This window comes from Stegastes partitus, unplaced genomic scaffold, assembly GCF_000690725.1.
Source record: "Stegastes partitus isolate 25-593 unplaced genomic scaffold, Stegastes_partitus-1.0.2 Scaffold48, whole genome shotgun sequence".
NCBI lineage: Eukaryota > Metazoa > Chordata > Actinopteri > Pomacentridae > Stegastes > Stegastes partitus.
The window spans coordinates 648,650-672,550 of record NW_007577779.1 but is presented as its reverse complement, the minus strand read 5'-3'; the positions used below and the strand labels follow the sequence as shown (position 1 = coordinate 672,550).

General features: G+C 41.7%; 1 protein-coding gene across 1 annotated transcript in view; it reads left to right on the top strand.

Annotated features, from left to right (window-relative positions):
• The window catches only part of pacrg (PARK2 co-regulated), a 173,220-nt gene that overhangs the window by 60,911 nt on the left and 88,408 nt on the right, over nucleotides 1–23,901 (top strand). The window contains exon 3 of the mRNA XM_008306857.1: nucleotides 17,779–17,950. Within this exon, the coding sequence (XP_008305079.1) occupies nucleotides 17,779–17,950 (172 nt within the window). The remainder of the gene's footprint in view (nucleotides 1–17,778; nucleotides 17,951–23,901) is intronic.

Below are 23,901 nucleotides of genomic sequence, written 5' to 3'. Positions count from 1 at the left end.
CCTGTCATTCATGTTTGGAAAAATCAGTCCTCACTTGTTTGCATGCATGTGTTTGCTGCGACAGAGAAACACTCAGGCCAAGCATGTTGCCTACCTACAGTTTTTGCAATAAACCTGTCAGAAGCATACCCATCTTCATCTCCTGGCTGTTCACTTTGTCATCTGACAGCTCCTGTCAAATCACTCCACAGGGTTCTCAAAAAAAAAAACACAAAACACTATTTCCACATATTTTCCACATGAAGAAAACACAAACAGCAAACAAAATTAGCCCCGACTGCTTTCTTCTTCACATGACTTGCACATATAAATTGATTTACAACAGTTTCCATTTTTTGAAATACATTTAACCATCACAACAAGCAACAGTTAATTTACTGCATACTCTCTGTGCTGCATCCTCCCGCTCTTCTAATGTCTAAGCTTCCTGTCAGTTATACTGTGTATCTACATCTTATTGCTCTTTTTGGAACAAAAACAATCAAAACAGATCGCCTGCTATCAGGAACTAAGGGAGGGACTGTTCGGGAGGGAACTCATTTTGCTATCCTCTCTGTCACCTCCCAGCAACCACCGCCACCACCGTCGTCTGCCGACATGTCACATCTGAAAAGAGCAGGGAGCACTTGCCACCTCTGCTGGAAGATTCCCTCATTCTGTGGCACCCTGATAAGCTCTGACTTACTTCCTCCATATGGGTCAGAGAGACTTGGGGACGCACAGCTTGTTTTGCCTTTTGTAATTACATCTGCTTCACTGCACTGTTTCTGCTCCCCTCACTCTCTTCTTCTCCTTCCAGACAAGGAATACATTTGTGGGTGTTTGTGCATGCATGCATGCCTGTGTGCGTAGGGAGGAAGGTGTGTGTGTGCATAATCCCTGTACACCATCTTCAGGCAACAGCTATTTTTCTTACATACCAAGCAAACAACATCAAATAGAAGAAAGGCTTTTGTCCTCCCAAGTACAAATATCCTTATACATTCTCTCCATCCGTTGCAGTGCCACTCACCACTAGCTGTAGTGGTCCTGTGATACCACGCTCTTCTAGCCAGTAATTTTAGACTGTAGAATCCACAAAATGTGAATATCAAACAATCTTCACACACTACAGTTGTGAGTGTGCACATGGATGAATTTATATGCGTGAGCACAGTGCTGAGAAGAGACAGTAAGTGGTCTGTTTTGTAGTTGAATTGCTGAAGGGGAGAGTGATTAATGAAGCAATAATAAATGATCCTCTTTGTATTGTAGATGGTCAGTTGTAAAGTTAGTCTTCTTCCTTTTGCCTCTCTGGCATGTGTGGTTTATTTGGCTGTTAGGAACAGTGGTTCACTTCTTTGAGTTCTGCAGCAATACCTTGCTTTGAATCCTCTCCAGCTACCATTATATAATACATTTCAGTTATGCTCAGTATTCAGTTCAAACATTAACCTGAGTCACTGATCTCACACTTAGACTGTGTTGCCAGCAAGTCTGATAGCCAGGACTGAAACTGTAACATCCAGTCCTATTTGGATGAAATTCATTCCTCTGGGGAAGGTTAGGTAATCTTAATATTGTGCGCAAAGTGACTGTAAATCCCATCCAAAGTGCATATTTGTATGACTTCTCTTCCTCCACCCTGATATTTATCTCATTCCGAAATACATATTTTTTAGTGCTCTAGTTAGTCCTCCAGAATTTCACAACAAGCCAGAATGTATTGTTTTACTGACCTCTTGAACTCTCAGTATGCTCCCTGTCTTGTGCGTGTTTGTGTGTTATGTGGACATTATTGTTCACATACAAGCTGCTCTGTTTTGTACAGAATTTGCCTTCTAACACTGTAAGAACACGTATAAATCCAGCATACAGGAGAGAAAGAGGTTTATTTGTTAAGACTTTTACAGTGGCTTCATTTAGCCAGTGTACAGTTGCTTGCTTGTTCTTCTTGTTCTTCTTGCCTTCATGGATAGGTATCTTTGCTGAATAATAACAGTGTGATGGGAAGGAGGCGGAGGAGGAATTGTAGCAGCCAGAGACCACAATGTCCGGAATTCTGAGAAGCACATTAGGTTTCTGTGTTGGCTGCAATTATGTAATTGCTGAGATTTGCATGTGCATATTTGTGGAACTCAAGAGGCATGCAACAGGTTAAAGTCTGTTGCGCCTGTATCCAACAGTGACGTGAGGGTGCACAGAACACAATGTTCAATACACTCCTACATGACTGCAGTGAAGGAAGAACTTAGGCTTGTGCAGGACTGTTTTCTTAAATCCTGCTCCCACTGGATTTCTGACTATTATCACCTGCTCCCGTAATGTGTGTGTCTTCTCCTATCCTGCTGGTTAAAGACATTATTTTACAATGTAGCATTAATAAATAGATGTGAACTTGTTGGGGATGATGTATGGGGGCATTATTGTTGCAAAACTATTTGCTCATGCGTATGGAGAGTTGTCTGTCTGTATCTCAATCTGTTCGTCCGAAGTGAGGTTTTTCAATGTGTAAAAGAAGTTGTCAATGCGAACCGGAATCTGCAAAAGTCGTCTCACAATTTGTCTGTCTGTTATAAGGTTTTCAAATGTGTTAAAAAATCTTTTCATCTGTATTAAAATTTGGAAACTCGTCAATGCGTACAGAGGTATAGTTAAAAAGTCCACGTATTCGAGTCGAGCAGCTCAGCAGATCAACTTGTTCACACATACCTGTAATATTATATTTTAGAAGTAGAAGGCTCAGCAATTGCCTCACTAATTATACAAACTGCAAAAAACATTTCCATGTACTCAGTGTGCAGTCAGGATTCCATTGTTGTCAACCCCCCGCCTCACAATGTCACGTATGCTCAGAGACTGATGCAAAACGCCGCCTGATGGATGCAATTCTACAATTTCATTTAGCAGACCTTCATTTGACAGATTGAAAACAAATAAAATTATTTTTATAATAAAATTAAAAAAAAAAAAATCCTATGACCTCCCTACAGTCTGCTATTGGCATCAACGCCACATCACACTTAAACTCGTTCTACAAAACTTATCCAGATTATTTTCTCCTGAGTAGATCCCATAGACTGTATAACAGATGGACGTAGCTGCCGTGACGTCACCCGTTGGTTTCTGCACTGAGAACATGAAGCCAGGGTTTTGCTACTTCCTGGCTCGACTCGAATACGTAGACTTTTCAACTATGAATACCTCCGTATGCATTGACAACTCTTATTACATGTCCACATTTTAATACAGATGAGCGGGTTTTTTTTACACATTTGAAAACCTGAATACAGACAGACAAATTGTGAGACGACTTTTGCAGATTCCGGTTCACATTGACAACTTCTTTTACACATTGACAAATCTCACTTCGGATGAACGGATTGAGATACAGACAGACAACTCTCCATACGTATGGACAAATAGTTTTGCTACAATAATGCCCCCATAGTGATGCCACAATCACAGTTAAACTCATAAGAATAAGAGGTCGTCTCATGTAAAAGCACACATTTTGTGATTGCATCTTGTTCTGTATGTGCTTGAAGGAGAACTTTAGAAGTAAGAGAGATTACGCTGGCAAAAATGAAGCATCTGATACCAGATTTTAGTCAGCTGTGTATTAATACTTTGCACGTTTGTTGCAGCAAAGTCCAACACATTTCCATCGCTGTCAGTAACAACTGCAAAATTTGCCCAAATGTCAGACAATCCTTTGTATTCTTCTGGATTACTCACTTCCACCTGCTGCTCAGTTAAAACTCCCCGTTCCTGCAGGATCCCAATCCCCAAAGCAGTCCTCCAGTTTGTAAGGTTAGCAAAAACATAGATCCTCAGCTGTTTCCAGGATTCTTTATGCCATTTGATTCATTACTGCAGACTCACCCCTGTTGTTTATATGAAAAGATCTTAATCTATAAGGCCTTGATAAGTAGCTGGGTCTTAATTAAGAATATTTGTAACTGCTATAATTAGACTGGTTGTGTGTGGGAGGTTGTTTAGAGCAAATGATTTCCATTGTTGTGACCTTGTACAGGCAATTTGTTGTGAGGTCTCTCTCGCTCAAGAGATTTAAAAAAAACCCAAACTGAATAGGATTTCATGAATAAATGCATCTTAACTAAAATTGCCCGTAAGCAACACCTGGTTATCATGTCAGGATTTGGTTTGTCTTTCTTGCTTCCAGTATTTTGGACTGTGACAGAACTTGCATTGTTGCAGAGGCAGTGAGTCGCTTAAAAAACAAAAAATAAAAAAATGAATAAATGCTATTCAGCAGTTTTCAGTAGTTCTTAAATCCTCAGTCTTGGATATATATATATATCCAATATATATCCTATAGATAGATAGATAGATAGATAGATAGATAGATAGATAGATAGATAGATAGATAGATAGATAGATAGATCGATAGGTATACATATATTTTATTGCTGTGCATTGCTTTGCATTCAGTTATTCATCTGATTATCAAAAGATCATGGTCAGGTTATACCGCTACATGAATCTTGCAGTAGTAGTTGTAGCAGTTCTGTGTGTGCTCAGAATCATGCATCACTACACTTTCTCTGACATTTCAAAAGCTACCTTTCATCCCACTCATAAAGCCCCTGTGTGGAGCACATTAGTTATCTCCCTGAAACAATCCTCTTCTTCAGGTTCAGTCCTTTTGTCAAAGATCTCCAGTGCAAGTGTTGAACCTTGGCACTGAAGATTCTGTCTTCCACGCAGGGGGAAGACAACTTTCCTGCCTGCAGGTGGATGACGGATCTATGACCCTGCACATTCATTCTCTTGTGCTGGCCACAAATCAACACGCTTTTGGGCTCTTGATATTCGTCACACCAAACCATGTTTTTTATGTCTGCACCATGATCTGCACAGCTGGCTGCCACTCATATACTCAAAAGGTTGATTCCACATTCGCTGACAAAGAGCTGTGCCCTGACATTGCTACTGACCTGTAACTGATAGGGTCTACATGTGCTCATACTGTACAAGCCAGGCCAGTTTTGGATGTGAAGATGCCTCAGTTGTCCACTTCACCTTTTATTGACTCAACAAGAATGTCACATCTCTTGTCTGTTGTTTTGCTGAGCAGTCTTTCACAAAGTAGGGTTTGCTGCTGGACAAACATGTTTTTAAGTGCCACTGTCTTGCACAGCCCCAGCATTGTGCTCCTGCTCGCAACCATATCAATCTCCCAGCTTTCCTGGATTAGGTTTAAATAAAACACAGCAGTCCTACTTGACTTTTATAGTTGGCTTTCACCCCCCCCACCCCACCGCCTCTTTCACCTCACTTTCCCTTCACCTAATAGAGGCAGAAAATAGAAGAATGGGCTATAATCTGCCTGTGAGGGTGAACAAAGGGACAGAATATGTGGTTTCTTGCTTTCCTTCATGCTTTCTTTCTTGCTGTCTTTCTAACTTGATTTTTTTTTTCTTATTTTACCCTTTAACTACCCTTCCTACTCCAGACTCTGTCCTACGATCATGCAGCCCTCAGTAGCTCTGTGGAGTCCAGGCCCTCTTTGATCTGTAGTCCAGAACACAGGATGAGAGTTATCCGCTGGCAACAACAAGAACATCCCATTAGGAGCTGGACAGAGCCTTGACAGACACTCTGCTGCTGCTGCTTGGCCCTAAAAGCGCACTGCCTGCTGCTCCTGCTGACTCTCGCTGCTACTCCAAAGCTCAGGGTGGGCATTACGAGCTCAGCACCCTTGACGCACAAGCTCAGAGTGAGGTTCACTTGTTGAATTCAAAATCTTGAGAACGAGCATCTTTATAATTTATTTTTAGTTCATCTCGGAGCTGTCATCCAGCTGTGTTTGTGGCATTTCAGTTGCGGCTGATCAAGGTGCCTGAGCAGAACCGGGATCTTTGATTCAGGCAGGCACAGTCTGATGAAAGAGATATTTTGTCGAGCAAGTGATTTCACCTCAAGGTCCGTGTAGAAGACCCATTCCCTTCTACAGAGGATGTTCTGGAGGTTTTTTTTTTTTTTTTAATGTATTCCTTTTATGTGTAATGTGCCTGGGCATCTTGGCAAGCTGTGTGCCGATTATCTCCTCCTCTACCTAATTCAGGCTATTATACATCACAATAATGTGTTGTGATAGACAGCTTGTGCGTACACAAAGCATGTATTCATCATGTTGTAATCAGAGACTTGCTATAACATCAAAACTGATGCCATTCAAAACTGTGAATGGAAGAAGAATGACAAAGAGGAGTCAATGGGCCTGCTGGTAACACCAGTACAATATCTAACCACAAATGTGTAGAAATTTTTAGCGAATAAAATTCGCTGCATATAAGACAATCAACTAAAAAAAAAAAAATAGAGACAAGGTCACATTAAAAAAATCAGCCTGTTGATTATGTTTTAATGTAGTCAAAGTTATAGCTCGTCTCTATTTCCGTGATTTTGTCAACCCCGTTTCTGCAAGTGCACACAAAGAATGTTGCACATCCTGCTGAAGCCGCCTCGTTATCTTAAACAGGCCAAGCATTTGTCTTGGTCTCTATTGTTTTGCCTTCATGCAGAAAATCAATGGAGCTCATTCATCACATGCTCATTGAAAATGAGCATATTTGTTTGAACATTTGTGAGGATTTTTCAGTGTAGTGTGAGGCAGAGGAGCAAGATTTATCAAAACTGCAGGCAGTAGGTTCTGCAGTCACGGTATTTGCTTGCTGAAGAAGCATTATTTCTGTCCCCTTATCTTCCCTGTGCATCTGAAATGTACAAATCACAGACACATGAACGTATAGAATGTAATTAATGCATGCATGCAATACATGCACTTGCAATCTTTCACACACACAAACATACACAAACACGCACATAGAGAAATACTCACTGTGGTTTTCTGTTTCCGTCACAAACAACCGGTGATGGATAGGCCCTTTCCATTTTAAACAGGGAGAAAACACATGCCCCCAGGGACCCTTGTGTGTGGAAGTACTTTGAAGTGTCCACATTTAATTCTTCTGTATGATAAATGAGAGGAGAGCTGCAGTTGTAGCCTGTGAGGAAAAGCTGTGCTTGCTCAACAAGGGGAGCGGTAACAAATGTAGCGATAGCTGATAAGCTGACTGTGTCTCTTGCTCTTGCTTGTTGTTCTGCTCCCTGCAGACCCCCACAGCCAGATAACAAATCCATCCTATCAATCAAACCCATCAATGGCTGGCTGCAGATTAGAGACAGTGATTTTGGGGCTGATTGGAGGGGAAATGCTGATTACACCTCCCTCTCTCTGACTTGATTACACTTTGCCTGTGTGTTGTCAAGCTCGGCTGCTGAGCTGTAATCACTGGAAGCTAAGATCAGATGCTGTGGCTCCTGACTAGACAAGCTCACACCACTCGTTGGCTGTGACTTTATGACCACTGCTATAGGTCATTAAAAATGCCCATACCTAACACAGTTGGAGCGAGCATGCATAGAAAAGGGAAACTCCAGCAATGAAACCTTTTGTTTCATATCTCTTCTTCTTCTCCAAACTCATGTCATGTTCACCGCCTCCCGTTTTCCCTCCTCCTGCTTCCTTCCACTGCTCTGGCCTACTTCCATCACAGTGGCAGAGGGTCCCATACCAGAGCACACATCCTCACAAAAACACACCCACACACACACACGCAGCGAGCGGAGTCCTAATCTGAGCTTTATTTAGCCACCTCACCTTTAAAACTGGAGCAGGTACTAGACAGTCTCTTCTGCACCCACTTCAGCGTCTTCTAACATTAGATCCTTCTCTCCCTCTGCTCCTCCATCACTCTCTATTTACTTCCTTTCAATCACTGCAGCCTTAAAGGGCCTGCTGTATTTTTGTCACTTTAAGTGTACTGTAGTCTGGCTAGCAGAGGCCACAGTGTGTACTTTGTGCAAGAAAAACCACATGACTTACTCGAAGGATGTAAAGAAACATTTATTGTTAGATATGACCAACTTTTCTGCTGGCAAGTTTGCAATATGTGTGGCAAATTAATTGGTTGTACTCGCTTTCTTGTTTATAGAGGAATAATTGTGATGGCTTCACAGTGGGAGTGCACGAACAAACCAAATTTATTCTTTGTTCCCTATGTAAACAAGGAAACTGCAGAAAAACAAACTTAATAATGATTTTGATGATGACCGTTTGGGTAAATAAGGAACATGTCAGTATAAAAGAAAAAAAGCCGGCAGCAAAGTTGGACCTCTTTAGAATTTGTTGCTAAATATTGAAGCGGCATGTTGACTTATTGTGATGCAAGCTGGAACAGTTATTTGAGTTTTCTCTGCCTGACTTTATTGGGGGGGAAAAAGGAATTGCTCCACTGTGTGCAGTTTGTAACATCTACCAGGGTTTTTCTTCACTTTTAATAACAGTGAGAAGGGAACATTGTCTACCAGGGTCACTCTTTCAATTATTCTGGCTAATGTGTGTTGCTCTAATAACACCCTCCTGCTTTTAATCCTCAACACACCGTTTGAGACTGTTGGCATGACTGTGTTCCTAAATAAAGTTCTTTTCATCTCTGCATGCATGTGTGTGTGTGTGTGTGTATTTTTATTTTTTTTTAATGTGTGTGCGAGAGAGGTAGGCTCACATAAAATTCATAACTCCCTGTGTCCTGGTTTTGAACTATCTTTGAAGCCACAAAATTGTCTCATCCAGCGTGTGTTAGGTATCATTTCAATTGACACCATGCACTCTGCTACTAGTGCTTTGAATTGAGCATACTTGCATGCTTGTTAGATGGAAACAGCTGTCAGGGGAGATAGCGAGAGTGACTCACTCCTCTTTCCCTCACTTATCGTTTGCCTATTCCAGTCTTGCTCTTCTTATTGTGACCTCCAAGAAAGTCAAAATAGTCTCTTCTTATTCCTCTTTTTATTATTTTTTTCTTCTTCGCTTTCTTGGATTCACAGTGAGCTCGCACAGTGTGGTGACTGATTTTTGGAAATGTTGTGACCACAGGTGTGTCGTGCACCTGTGGCACGGTTGGGAACAAGGTTGGATTAGTATGAATAAATTATTAGTCTGTGTTTGTGCAGTTGGCTCATGAAAATTTTCTCTGAGGTTCTGCCACAGAAGCTTCTCAACCGAAAATTCAGATCCATGCAGAGGAGGTGCAGGATCACTGCAAATGAATAAAATGCATCATGAGGCTTTTTTTTCTTTATTTGTTTGTTTTTTTTTCTTCTTCTTCTTCTTCTTTTTTTTTTTTTTTAGCTTAGCTTAGTTTAGTTGCCAATATGGCTGCAAGGTGGCGAAGGTCACCGGTTCGTGTCCCAGTGAGGACACCCTGGATCTTTCTGCGTGGAGTTTGCTTATTCTCCCCGTGTAGCGTGGGTTCTCTCTGGCTTCCTCCCTCAAGTCCAAAAACATGTTGAGGTTAATTGATGATTCTAAATTGTCCGTCGGTGTGAACGTGAGTGTGCTTGGTTGTCTGTCTGTAAGTTTGACCCTGCGATAGACTGGCGATAGATAGGCTCCAGCGACCCTAGTGAGGATTAAGCAACGTATAGATAATGGATAGATGGATGGGTTGGTAATTACTTGCCCCCCCCCCCAAAAAAAAAACCTAAAAAAAAAAAAAAAGAAAAATTGAATAAAAAGGTTGCCAGTGAAAATGTGGAAAAGATAAAAATGTTAAAGATAAAATCCTTTATAAGATAAAACATACACAATAATGTGATCACAAGCTTCATTTCAGTCTAATATCGCAGAACCAGCCTGGGAATAGTACCTTCCATTGCTCCAATGTGCAGCTGTGACTAAACAGTTCTACTGGTTGCACCCCAGATTTAGCAGGTCTGCCTGAATGTGTCTATCTAGATAAAATCACTCCATTTCCACTTAGGTAAACTTGTCATTACAACACCTTACACCATGGTCAATGAAAATTCTATGGCTAACTGGCATGCATTATTTTCGTGTATACACACACGTAGTTCGGCGAGTTAAATCACTATTATATCACGCCACTCTGGCGACTTGCTTTCAATGGCTTTCAACAGCGCTCTGACACTTGTATAAAATAGTCCCAATTTTTAGCAAGTTCTATTACTTAAAGAAATATTTTGTGTGTTTGCGCGCTGTGTGAGACCATGGTATAAGCAGAGAAACATTACTCCGCTTCNCCTAAGTCAGCTGGGATAGACTCCAGCCCCCCGCGACCCTAATGAGGATTAAGCGATGTATAGATAAAGGATGGATAGTTGACAATAAAATGCAGTATTTATGACTCGTCCTATTTGTCAAAGATAACACAACAAAGTCCAGGACTAATGTTGTTGCCAATGTGTTTGTTAAGTTAACTGGCAGATGCGGCATGTGTTAGCGTTTTCTAGAAGCACCTAATGTTTAATGTAAAAAAAAAAAAAAAAGATATTTTAAGAGCTGAAGTTAGCAGCAGCCTGCTGTGAAGTGGAGGCCAGCTGTTATTTCTGAGGATGTGGCTAAGTTAGCAACCTACACAGAAAGTTTGAAAATGTTTATACACATAGGTTCTAACACTTTGCATTGTGTTGTTTTTGTCATAGCAGACAAATGTTGAATGGCTGAATAGCACATGTACCAAAATGTTAATTTTATGCAGGGGTTGACAAATCCTTAAAAAGACAGATAAGTGGGATGATAAGTCAGTGTCATGTTGACGGTTTGATTTGATCTTCTACTTTTTGACTCGTTTCATGAAGGGCTTCTTTTACCTTCGTATAAAAACCTTGGTCATCACAAAGGGGAAATTAGAACAATGACTAAGATTCACAATTTATTCTAACTGCATCACTTTACATAACTCATCTTCAAATGCAGTCGGCCAGTTTAAGCACCAGAAAAAAAACTGAAACAAAAATGATAGACATTGGAGTAATGCTTGAGAGTAGGTACACTATATTGCCACAAGTATTCGCTCACCTGCCTTGACTCACATATGAGCTTAAGTGACTCCCATTCCTAATCCATAGGGTTCAATATGACGTTGGTCCACCCTTTGCAGCAAGAACAGCTTCAGCTCTTCTGGGAAGGCTGTCCACAAGGTCTAGGAGTGTGTTTACGGGGATTTTTGACCATTCTTCCAGAAGCGCATTTGTGAGGTCACACTGATGTTAGACGAGAAGGCCTGGTTCTCAGTCTCAGCTCTAATTCATCCCAAAGGTGTTCTGTCGGGTTGAGGTCAGGACTCTGTGCAGGCCAGTCAAGTTCACCCACACCAGACTCTGCCATCCATGTCTTTATGGACCTTGCTTTGTGCACTGGTGCTCAGTCATGTTGGAAGAGGAACAATTCCATGCTCCCACAAAGTTGGGAATATGGAATTGTCCACAATCTCCTGGTATGCTGAAGCATTCAGAGTTCCTTTCACTGGAACTAAGGGGCCAAGACCAGCTCCTGAAAAACAACCCCACACCATAACCCCCCTCCACCAAACTTTACACTTGGCACAATGCAGTCAGACAAGTACCGTTCTCCTGGCAGCCGCCAAACCCAGACTCGTTCATCAGACTGCCAGATGGAGAAGCGTGATTTGTCATTTCAGAGAACGTGTCTCCACCACTCTAGAGTCCAGTGGCGGCGTGCTTTCCACCACTGCATCCGGCGCTTTGCATTGCACTTGGTGATGTATGGCCTGGATGCAGCTGCTCGACCATGGAAACCCATTCCATGAAGCTCTCTGCGCACTGTTCTTGATGAAGGCCACATGAAGTTTGGAGGTCTGTAGTGATTGACTCTGCAGAAAGTAGGCGACCTCTTCGCACTATGTGCCTCAGCATCCGCTGACCCCGCTCCGTCAGTTTACACGGCCTGCTTCTGATAATGCAGCTGACGGTTGACTGTGGAATATTTAGGAGTGAGGAAACTTCACGACTGGATTTGTTGCACAGGTGGCATCCTATCACAGCTCCATGCTGGAATTCACTGAGCTCCTGAGAGCAACCCATTCTTTCACAAACTTTGTAAAAACAGTCTGCATGCCTTGTTTTATACACCTGTGGCCATTGAAGTGATTGGAACACCTGATTCTGATATTTTGGATGGGTGAGCAAATACTTTTGGCTATATAGTGTATGTCATATCACATGAACAGCCAGTGTGTACATCGTGGCTGCATGCCCAGTCTGCATCACTGCTTGCGATTTACTTGGCTTTGTAGTGTTGTTTGGTCTGTGTGGGATCTGAAACTATTATGCAAATTAGCTACATCTGATACTAGAGGAATGCCTCCTCTGCCTTGTTTCTGTTTTCCTTTCTTCTCTGTTTTTAATCGGCCTTATCTATAAGGAGTGCCTGTATGTAGATCATAGAGTTATAGCAACAGTCAGCAAACTTTACTTATTCACACTATGTAGAACACAGTGCAGCAGTTGGTGTTGACAAAACTGTTTAATAGGTAGATGCTATAGGACTTATAAACAGAAATGGAAAAGGAAAAAGGTCATAAATACAGAGAATATTCTAAATGTTATGACGGAGAGTGTTGTGACATCAGGACAGACATATTGCAACATGTACATGAACATGAATGTTACTGGAGTTAATAGTGAGGCATCATTTTAAATGTACAAGAATGCTTCCCTGACCTACATTTACAGAAGAAAACCTGACTGGAAAGCAGCAAGCAGTGTCAAAACACTGACCATGGTTGTAGAATTTGTCATGGTTTCTCAGCGCAGTGGCATCGTTACACCACGAAGTCAAGATCACATCGATGACTGATTCTGTTGTATTGTTATTTTTAGTGCTTGTTGCCTTCCCCCTGCATCCCCATAACCTGCAGTACTCAAAGCATATCTCTTTCCTCAGTGTACACATCTGTTAGACACATGCCACACTGTTTACGTTAGTCCTGTCTTAAGTGAGTTCTGCATTCATTTCAGGTCTTTTATAATGCATTTTCAGCAGAACTAATAGATATTTGTTTGGCCATAGCGACGTGGCGATGAATGACTCATTGTGTGAGTGGCACCAATTGGAAGCCTGTTCTCCTCTCTACACTGAAATAATTGACAGTGGCTCATCTGCCAGCTCATCTAAATACAGAAACCTGCACTTGTGTTAACAGAAAGCAGAATCCAGGTCATGTCATCATGGCATCATCAATTAAAATAGCTCCATTGTCAAGCAGCTTCCACAGAGCCTGCTTCTCTCCTGATCTATAAGACAGGCTTTGAGAGAGAGAACAAGATAAGATGACAAAATTTGTTATATGTTTCACCTTAAAGGTCCAGTGGAAGTGCAGTTACAGCCACAACGTGACATATTTGTGTCTGAAATTGACTGTGAGTCAAAGAGCAATGGTTTTCATTATTTTTCCAGTGGGAAACACATTGGCATGCTGTGGTCAACAGGAGACCCACAAAACTATGAAAAACACACAATTTGGTTTGAGTGATTTTCAAGTTGAAAACACTTGAAAACATGCTAAACAGAAAAGCACGGATCCATAAAGGGTCGATAAAAGATCTGTCCAGTTTTCTTGATATCTCCTATCGTCTTGTATGGCCTGCAGCCAGGTAACTGCTGTTTTATTTACCCTGATGACGTGCTGTTCTCTTTAGATTTTTAGCTGCTGCTCGCTGTGACTCTTCATTTTCCTCAGTTGCAACACTGCCTGTCTTTTCTGGTTTTACTACTTTGCTAAATTAGAAATCAATAAGCTTTGATTTCGTATTGCTTGGGAGCCAACATGACACCGTGCAGTGCTCTAACTAGTGATGCTACAACATGAATGAGCAATGTGTCCAGTGTTCCTGTGACTTTTTTCTCTTCGTTGACTCAGTGATGATATTTAAAAATTGAGCAAAAGCCTAAATGTACTTCAAAAGGTTGCATGCTTATAGTTTAGTGACGTGTATTTTTCTTTCAGTTATTATAAACAATTCTTACAGAAGCTCACTACTTGTGCATCCAACAGCACTTCCACCATTGTGACCATTATGAGTTGCATGCTTGCCATGTTTTTCTGGTCACAGAAAGTTGAAAGACGTTTAATTTCCAACGCCAGCTCTTGAACCCAAACAATGGTAATACCTATGATGTTTCCTCACCCAGAAAATCTCATGAACCCACCCAGACCAGCAGGTTCATCCTTTCTATCTACTTGCTTCAGACTTCCCTTCCTCCAGAGCAAATACTTTGCCTTGTGTTTACATTTTTACATTCAGTACTTGTTGATAACACAAACTACTTGCAAAATTAGATAGCTACTTTTTGCATAGTTGCTCCCAAAACATATCAGCTGGAAAAAAAAAAAACTCACTCAAGCCCTGCAAAGTGGACATTTCTGAAGAGTGCCTGGTGTTTCCAGCTGGGAGAAAACACTTTGGTGGATGCACTCCCTTAGGGAAGGTTTCATATTTGTAGTCCATATTGCAGTCTTGTGTATGAATATTGTAGTTGTTGTTGAGTTTTCAAGGAAATATGTGTATTGGATGCATCCATGCTATTTACAGTTATGTTGAACCATGTAATGAGGATTTGGCCCAATGAATGCAGAGTTGTGTAAGAATATGGCAATGTGGATGAGGACAGAGGGGGGGAGAATGGTGTGACAGTTCGTTAGATGCAAGCCATGTTTTGTAAAACAACTAACTTTCAAACACCTTCAAACCCATGTTGTCACTCTGGTAGCCACTTTGACCCACAAGCTAATAGTCAAACTGTAATTATTTAATGGGAAGCGTCAGCTTGTTGCTTCAGATCATGTTTTATATAGTCTATGGCAGGATTACACTGAAAAACACACACACTTGCAATTGTCTGCTTTTCTTCCATCATTCCCTCTGTTGCTTTCACAGTGTTTCTTATCCTGCTGTACAGCCTTCATCTGATTTTAGCCTTAGAATTTTTCACATAATGACTCACACTACCCTGACAAACAGCCTAATAGCTTATCACATCTGTGCACACACAGGTTACATATGGATTTGTGTTTGTACAGACTTATATCCATCCACCCGCACATGGATTCACACACCCTAAACAAAATCCCAACCAGGTATTATGTATTTAAATTGGGAACCTGCTGTTTTTGTTCCTCCTGGTCTCCTGTACCTAACAGGCACTGCTGTGTAATGAGCAGAGGCTCTCCTCACACTTGCTCCTGGTCCACTTCTGCTGCTGTGTGTCTGCTGTTGCAGCGCTGACCAGAGGAGACACGCAGGCCTGAGTCCCAGGGCTAATTGCTGCTAGCGGGCTGATAGTCTTTCTGTGCTCCGCTCTCATTGACTCCCCGGACTCCAGGGGGATTCCCACAGGCACCCAAAGACAAACAAACCTGGGCGGACAATCAATAACGGATGCAAGAGTTACCGCTCAGCACAGTTGCTGATTAAGATTCTCTGCGATTGTGTGCGTGTGTGTGTGAGTATGTGTGTTTGTGCACGAGCTATGTAAGAGCATGAGCATGTGAAAGTGTTTGCTGTTTGTCCCCACTCTGTCAGTGCTAACTGGAATCTTCAGTCAGTCCCTAAGTGCTTGTTTATGTGATTTTGATTATTAGCATGAGGGCTCAGATTCATCCTCACAACAACAACAACAACAACAACACATTAATGCCCAGTTAATTATTCCTGAAAACATCTCAGGTTCACTACACGGTAGGTGCAATTGTGTCTGTACCTAAATGTGAGATCCATAATGAGCCTACAGTAAAAAAAAAAAACAAAAAAACAAGATTTTTCTTTTTTTTTTTTTTTAGGTAATTTGTTTCTATGGCAGTGATGAAATTCAACATACCAGGAGTAACAACTGTTCACTTTAAAACTCTCAATATGCCTAACAAAGAAATAATCATTTAAAGCCCATGATAACACAATATATATTTTATGTATAAAATACATATGAAATCCTTACTTTTTCCTTATCACGTCTTTAATTCTAATTTTATTTCCTCTGGCAGAATACTATTATTTCTAGTTTAAATATATCTTACTAGCTGTATTAAAGAAGTATTAGAAATACTTTCACGACTGCAATTCTGCAACGCTGCACGCTGAGGAATATTAAGTCAAAATTTAATGGCAAAAATGTGAAGGGGTAGTGTTGTGTATATATATTGTTTCTGTGGCGGATGCAACAAAGCAGCTCGTGGCATGACGCGTCCCTGTGCACCACTGACTGCCACTGGCCAGCAAGCAGTGCAGTCCTACATCTGGCTGTCATCTCGCCTTCCCCTCTCCCTCTCCAGGCCTCCATCCCCTCTCTAACCCTTTCTCTCCGGGTCTCGTGTTTGCTTTTGTTCTCATCTCCAGTCAGTCGGCCTGACTCACAATGATGATCTTGACCAAGCACAGGGAAAGGTCAAGGTTGGCCGGCAAATTGCCTCAAAGCAATCAGCCTTGTCTCTGTGCGCTAACAGTGTGAGCTCTCTGTCGCCGTCGCCATCTTGCCATCTCTCCATCTCTCCATCTCTCCATCTTTAGTCTCTTCTCCTCTATCTCTGTGTTTACCCGAGGGGGAAGACGTGTGTCAGTGAGGATTGGCAGCAGGAGTGTGTGTGTGTGTGTGTGTGTGTGTGTGTTACGGGGAGGGAAGGGGGGGTCTGCACTGCTTTGAAGTCTAGGCTCTGACCGGTGAGGGGCGATGGCTAGGAACTTGAAAGCACACAGTGTCACTGCCTGGGTGACATTTCAGCACAGAGGAGTGTGATCCAGCAGGGTGCCTGTGTGTGTCAGTGTATCTATGTGTGAATATGAGTGTGTGTGTGTGTGCGTATGCGTGTGTGTGTGTGTGTGTGTGTGTGTGTGTGTGTGTGGACAAGACGTAGTCGCCTCATGACTTCAAGCTGTCCTCTAGTCCTCAAGTACAACTGGCAGCTGGGAGGTGTTTGTCCGTGCACCAAAGGGATTACCTTTCATTACATGAAAAAACAGAATAGCCCCTACAACCTCTAACCCTTCACTCAACAATAGTGCCATTGGGATGCACCACTACAGCTGATCCCCCCACCCGTATATAAATACACACTCAGTAACTGGATCCAGCACACAGATTGTCCATGAGCCGTGGCTGCATGTAGTATTTCATGTGATTTCCAGAACACACACACATGCGCTTGCTAGGTGGCTCAAGGACAACCTCCTTCGGATCAGCTGTGCATTCCAGCCCAGTGTGCCTGAGTGGCTCTCCTCTGATGGCTTCTCACACATGAAAGGCTTCACTTTAATGTGTCACGGAGCACCCACACACTCAGCCAAACAACATCAAAAGTCTGCCCGTGGCCTGTTGCTGGATGAACGTCTTCATCTGCCGCCTGATTGTGTCTGCGACTGCCTTTCTGTCCATCCCGTAAATGGTGTAAACAGGTGTTAACATGTCAGCCCACAAGATGCCACATGCCGCCGTGTCATGATCTCCTGAACAGCTGTCCCCTACCACTGTGTGTGTGTGAGCGAGTATGGGTATGTATGTGTTTAGGGTTATAAATGGCCGCACAAGGAGCTTTAGCCCTAGATTTTGTGCAAAGCCAAGGACAAACAAAGAGAAAGGGCAAAGGATGAAAGAAGGCTTTATGCCAATGAAACTGATAGCAGATAGCAATAACTCGTTTTCCCAAAAAAAACTGCTCACACTGCATTTGTGTGTGTGTGTGTGTGTGTGTGTGTGTGTGTGTGTGTGTGTGTGTGTGAGTTTGCTGTGATTGTATGCACAGATGTGAATGAGAGCTTGAAGGTGATTGAGTAGGTAGGGAGAGAGACTGCTTAGGAGACAAAAAGTCTTCTCCTTTTCTCTCTGTTGCTCTCCGAGGATTAAAGAAGCAGCTAACCATCCCTAATAATGTAAATGTGCATTTCTGTCTTCAGGTGGACATCGAGACGATGGACTACCACCACTACCTCCCGCTGTTCTTTGATGGTTTATGTGAGACTGCTCATCCGTACGAGTTCTTCGCCCGTCAGGGAATCCATGACATGCTGGACCACGGAGGCTCCAAAATCCTGCCTGTCATTCCCCAGCTCATCATCCCCATCAAGAGTAAGTCGGCGAGGGTGTCTGCACTCACGGTTTACCAATCACACAAAACGGAGCTCCTCTCCCAAGTGACCCTGTGTGTTTATTGATGTCACTTGTGCCTGGACTGTGTTCCTCTTTGTGTGAATTGTGCAGCGATGTCGACACAAATAGAGCACAATTAGAGTATTGTTAAAAAATGTTTCTACGGAGCTCTAAAAATAACTATAAAGCTATAAAGTGCAAAGGAGGGAGACGATGAAAGATGAAATGTATGCATTTCAAATAATAATAATTTCATTATTGTTATTATTGTCATTATTATTGTTAATAATATCTTGTTTCCGCACTCAAACATGTGGTGCAATCACACAGGACCATTATCGCGGCAATTTTCAGCAATTAAAATACAGCAGCTATTCAATTAACTTTGTCAACAAAATGGTCCTACTATCTACATCATCATTTTCATTATTTTCGCCTTCGTAAATATTATTACTATTTTATGAATGATTGACAACCACGTAATCTTCTCAGACTTTCATTGCAGCCTCAATAAATATTTTTGCATGTCATTATTTCATTATTCACTGTTTTGATGACAGCATCATTAGGATCTGATCTCTGTTTGCTGACAAATCCCAAGACGAGAACGCATTCCCTGCTGCTGATAGCGGATCTATCGTCTGCCTTAAATAAGTAAGAGGCTAATAACACACTTAGGTTCAATTTAATTTTTCATATCACACCAAATCATAGCATAAGTCATGTCAGGGGTCTTTGCATAATACGGCCAAGATTTTACTTGTGGATACAAATTGAATGAAAGGCCTCGATAACTCAACATGAGGCATCACAAAGATGTCTGAAATTGTACAGAAAATACAATTAGGATTAAGTCAGTATTAATACGCACCAAAATCTTTTTTTTTTTTTTTTCCATTTTTATTTTTCAAAAATATCAACATTTCTTTGACAAATTACCTCAAAATATTTTCTTAAACCCTTCTCAGAATATTTAGCCTTGGCAGTGGGGTGCAACCGAAATAGAACAACATGCTCTTCCAGAAAAAGACTCACCTGTCTTACAGGCTAATGCTACAGCTGATTCTAATGTTACCATACAACCAGTCCTGGTGTGACGTCCTAATTTGGTTCCTAAGTCATACTGTTCCTATTATTACATTAACCCTCAGGGCGAAGCGTCCTTGTTTTTGCATTTGCCGGAAGAAGTTAGATCTAAAAGCACACCTGATAATCTGCCATGAATGTGGTGACATGCTACATTTAACTGTGTCATCGTGCTGTACCTTTCCACACTAACACGTTTCCAAGCACACACACAAGTAGTTGGCAGATGGAGGTGGGCGGAAAGGTCGTGTCTCAGGGCGAAGTGGTCTGCGACTTCCAAAATAGACATCAGAATTTACAGTGATGCGGACAGCAAAGTGTTTCATGTGGCGCGAGTACCATGAAAACCGGAGGAGTTTGAAAGAATGTGTGGCTTTTGTTGGGAAAATTCTGGCACACACGCACACACATGCACACACAAACTGTCTTTTGTTTGGCGCCACTGCCAAGTGGAGTGTCAGTTTCAAAGTGGGAGCCTTTAAGTGGCGCCCAGTGAGCCTGCGGTAGTGTTCATGTCATGGGCAGTTGGCTGGTAGTGTGTATGTGAAGTGTGTGTGTGTATGTGAAGTGTGTGTGTGTGTGTGTGTGTGTTTCTTGTCGATGTGTGGGTGTTGGATGTCTGTGGAGGCAGAGGGGCGTAACGGCCAACACTAGGCAGGGCTGTTGGAGACACAGAGACACGGTGACAGACTGACCCTGGCATGAAGTCGCACCGAGCGCACACTGCAAGGTCTTAACTGGTACACATAACACAGAGTATCATATCTAAAGTCTGGTGTATACACGCTTACTGCTTTTTTAACTGAAGATTTTTTTTCCTAGCTTGCTTTTTTTTTTTTTTTTTTCAATACTGGGGGGGGGGGCGATTTAGTGAAATAACATTTTAAATTTGATCATTTCCATGCTATGCCAGTGCACACACATGATTTGTGTGCCTCTTTTTATACATAGTTTAAATATTTGGATGGCCCAATGTCTGTTTTGACCTTTATCAAGAATAACTCACTTTACATTACACACAGAGTGACTGAGATACTCACTAACTTCGACGCTATTTCATAAGTTCAAACCCCTCAGCAGTTTTGGTCGTTTGCCTTTGGGAAGCCAGACCAAAGGTGATGGTTATGCTCCTCATGAAAACACACACTTCGCCCTGATAATGGAATTTTAAATGGCCTGCTCCTTATTAACTTTTTGGTTTATTAAAAATCAGGCCTGTTTCCCCATCCACAAGGCAAAGCCGCCAGTCCGTGTCTCTGATGCAGATTAATTACTTTTCTATGGACTAGGGAGGAAGAAGGGATGGCGGAAAGAGGAAGAAAGTAAAAAGCCGTTTGCAGTTTAAAATGGCAAGATATATATTTTTCTCCTCTGACGTTAATACATCTTCAGTGTGGCTGGCAGGCTCTTATCTGCAGAGCGACTGAGCCACGTCAGGCCCTGGTGAATTTTGATGATGACTGCAGGTCACCCAATGAGAATACACAATGAGAAATGCACTGGCTGACATTATACTCTAAGGCCTTGTCCTCAGTGACTTAAAGACTGAACCCTTTACTACTGAACACAATGTTTCCTTGAGCCTGCTTTGGGAAGGCTGCTGTATAGCTGGAAAGAAGCAATACTTTAAAAAATACTCGAGAATAAAAAAACACACTTATAGGAGTTAGTGAATTCTTGCCAGATGTTTTTGAAAGTCACCAAAAGGCGTACTTTTATATAATTCACCAATATTTGTGTAAGTAAAGGCATAAAAATGTTTTTGTTCAGGCTAAACAATGCCAAGGTGACTAAAGAGAATCCGTTCCTGAAATGCTGTTGTTTCAGTTTTTCCGGCTTCCTTAAATAGGGAGGAGGATTCAGAGCCATGCCTGCTTTGAGCCGCGGTTGATTGGCATAACATTTGTTCAGCTTTGAACCAAAATGAGACTTTCATCACAAGGAGATCCTCAGTTACACCTCTGCACAGGAACATCTTCCCCTGATCTGAAAGGTGTATTTATACACTGAGCGAGAACAATTCGCTGCTAAACTCTGCAAGGTGTCACCCTGCCTCTGACATTTCACAGGAAAACACAATACAAGGTCACAATTGTTTTATTTTCACACTGAATATGAAACAGGTCCAAGCATGAACGGATGATTACGTTATTCAGATTTGTCCCAACACAGGTTTTAAACCGGCATTAATACATCAGGCCCTCGGCTGCCTTCCTCCTCGCTCTTTTAATTTTTTTTTCTTTCCTTTTTTTTTTTTCTTGCAAGGCGAGAGTGCCGATGAATAATTGAACAGTCCCGCAGTCCAAATGTCACAGCAGGGAAAATTGTTTGCGCTGGCTGGTAATTAGAATTTCATTGTTTGTTATGTAGGTTTGAAATTCCTGTCATTCCACATTCCACCTTATCTCGGTGATGGCAGATATCTCCACGCTTGTCTATCTGGGGAGACACTAAGACAGAGATGGAGAGATGGCACAACGCACAATACATTTGCTCATTCAGCATAATCCAGGTCCTCTGTACAGACTCACACACTCACACACACACAGACACACAGACAAAGTCATTTCTACGCAAGCTTCTCCAAGATTGACACAAAACAGTGATTCCGGTTTAATTAGTCATTTTGTCACATAAATGCACAAAAATATTAATACAACAGCAACGTTCTCTTAACCTTTTAGCCTCCTGTTGTTTTTATGACTCTTCAGCGTTGTGTAACTTTTGCTGCTGCCATGTTCAGCACCGCCTGTGCTCATGACTGAGGCTGACATTTTGTCTCATTGCTTTCAATGTGTTTGTGCTGGAATGTGTGTGTGTGTGTGTGTGTGTGTGTGTGAGAGAGAGAGCCTGCTTCGTATTTGCATATGAGCTGTTTTAACACTGGCTGATGCAGTGTGCTGCTGTCTTGCTGCTCAAACTGTCGCACACAATATTTTAGGGTTGTTGCTCTCTTTGTCTCTCACTTATTCTTCTGTCAGAGTCAGTCTGGTGCGAGGGATGTGCACTGTTGCAATGTCATCGAGATTAGTCTGACTAATTTGGTACTTTATTGGTATATTTGTTGAGTCCAGCATTGTGTCTGTATTTTCCTTAACATTCTCCTTATTTGTCTGGACTGATAGTTTTGTGCCTGGCACATGGCACCCAGCTGAAATCAGAGGCACAAACTTGTGGAAATTTCCTTCAAATGAGTCACCACGAAGTTGGTGTTTTGGTGGAAAGTTAGTTGCAGAACTTGTGCTAAAAACAGACATCTCTGAGCTTCTTCTCTTCTCATGCAAAGTCATCAGGTGGAACACTGGGGACAACTAAACACTTGTTCCACTAATACAGAATACATTCAAACCAGAATTAAAATGAAAATGAAAATGAAATGTGTTCATCACAAACACTCAGTTACGCTCCAGTGTCGTCACCATCGACATGACTGAAAAACAAACGCATCATTTGTATTTCCAGACTTGTATGAGGTGTCCATTGGCTGACATTTGTTTTGTGAGAGTTAATATAGCTACAACTCCACCGCCAGTCAGGCAAAAACAAGCATCAAGATTCATCATGAACAGACTCCAACACCAACGACAAAACCTTTTGTAACAGATTTAGTCACTCTTCCTAAATTAGAAATCTTCAACTCATTTATTGTCTTTTAAGGTCAAATTGCAGGTTTAAAATACTTTGTCTTTTCATTTTCTATTATTTTTTGCCAGACTGAAAATTTGCTTTATTTAGCAATTACAGTTTTCCTCAGCAAGTGCCGCATCTCTTACTCATCCTCTTCCTCTTTCTTATTTTTTGCTCTTTTTCTGCCCCTCTCTCACCTAACGCACACTTTCCTGATTTCTAGTGCAAATCTGGTTCAAATCTAAATACTTTATCATGAAAGACAAACTGAACACTTTTGCCACAAGTATAGAATAATGTTACAGAATAAAGCATTGTCCAAGCCACGATTAAAAATTAAAAGTTCAGTTTGTTCTCGTCACTATGCACTGATCTGTAAACCAGTCTGGGTGATTCTTACAGTAACGGTAATTCAGAGCTTTTTCATGACTCAGGGGCGACATAAAGTGTCAACACAACACTGACATATCATTTAATGGCCCCCCTCTGGTGAAAAACAAGATTTTTACCTTGTTAGCATATTCATGTGGTGTTTTTTTTGTTTGTTTGTTTGTTTGTTTTAATGGTGGACAATACATCATGAGTGAAATAAGACGTCAGTGCCAATGCTGAGCATGTCCACCTTGAAGCTGCAGTGTGCTGATGACAGAACCAGACTTCAGGGGTTTTATATGTAACAAACTATGTAAAAATAATGTTTTCCAGCTTGTTAATTTAAGCTTCCTGTATCTGTATATTACTCCAATACTGAAACCCATTGTATGGGTAGCGTAGTTTTACAGTGTTTCAGCAGATAAGGTGAGCTGGTGTGCTTCAGCTGCAGCAAGAACAAGAAATGGTGAGTTACACTGCAGCAAGTTTGAGTAAAAAACTAATGTCATGGGGGAACAAAAAAAATAACTTTGACACACAGAGTTTTGCTGTAAGAGGTTTAATCAGTGACCACTGAGTGGATGAACTTGCTAGCAAACACTTGCTTGTCTACACACTGCAGTCATGGAGCTGGGTGTCACTCATTTAAAGTTGCACTTCTTGCTATCTAGCAAAGGCAAGTGAAATATTCACTCTGTTTTAGTTCTGCTTTTGGTCTCTACCAGTCCCTGTTGGGACTTGCTGCGGCTCACTATAAAGCAAAGCAGCTTCAGAGCCTCTCATTAAAATATGGCCTTTATTTTCTATAACAAAAAAAAAATCTCTAGCAGCAGGTTGTTGCTATC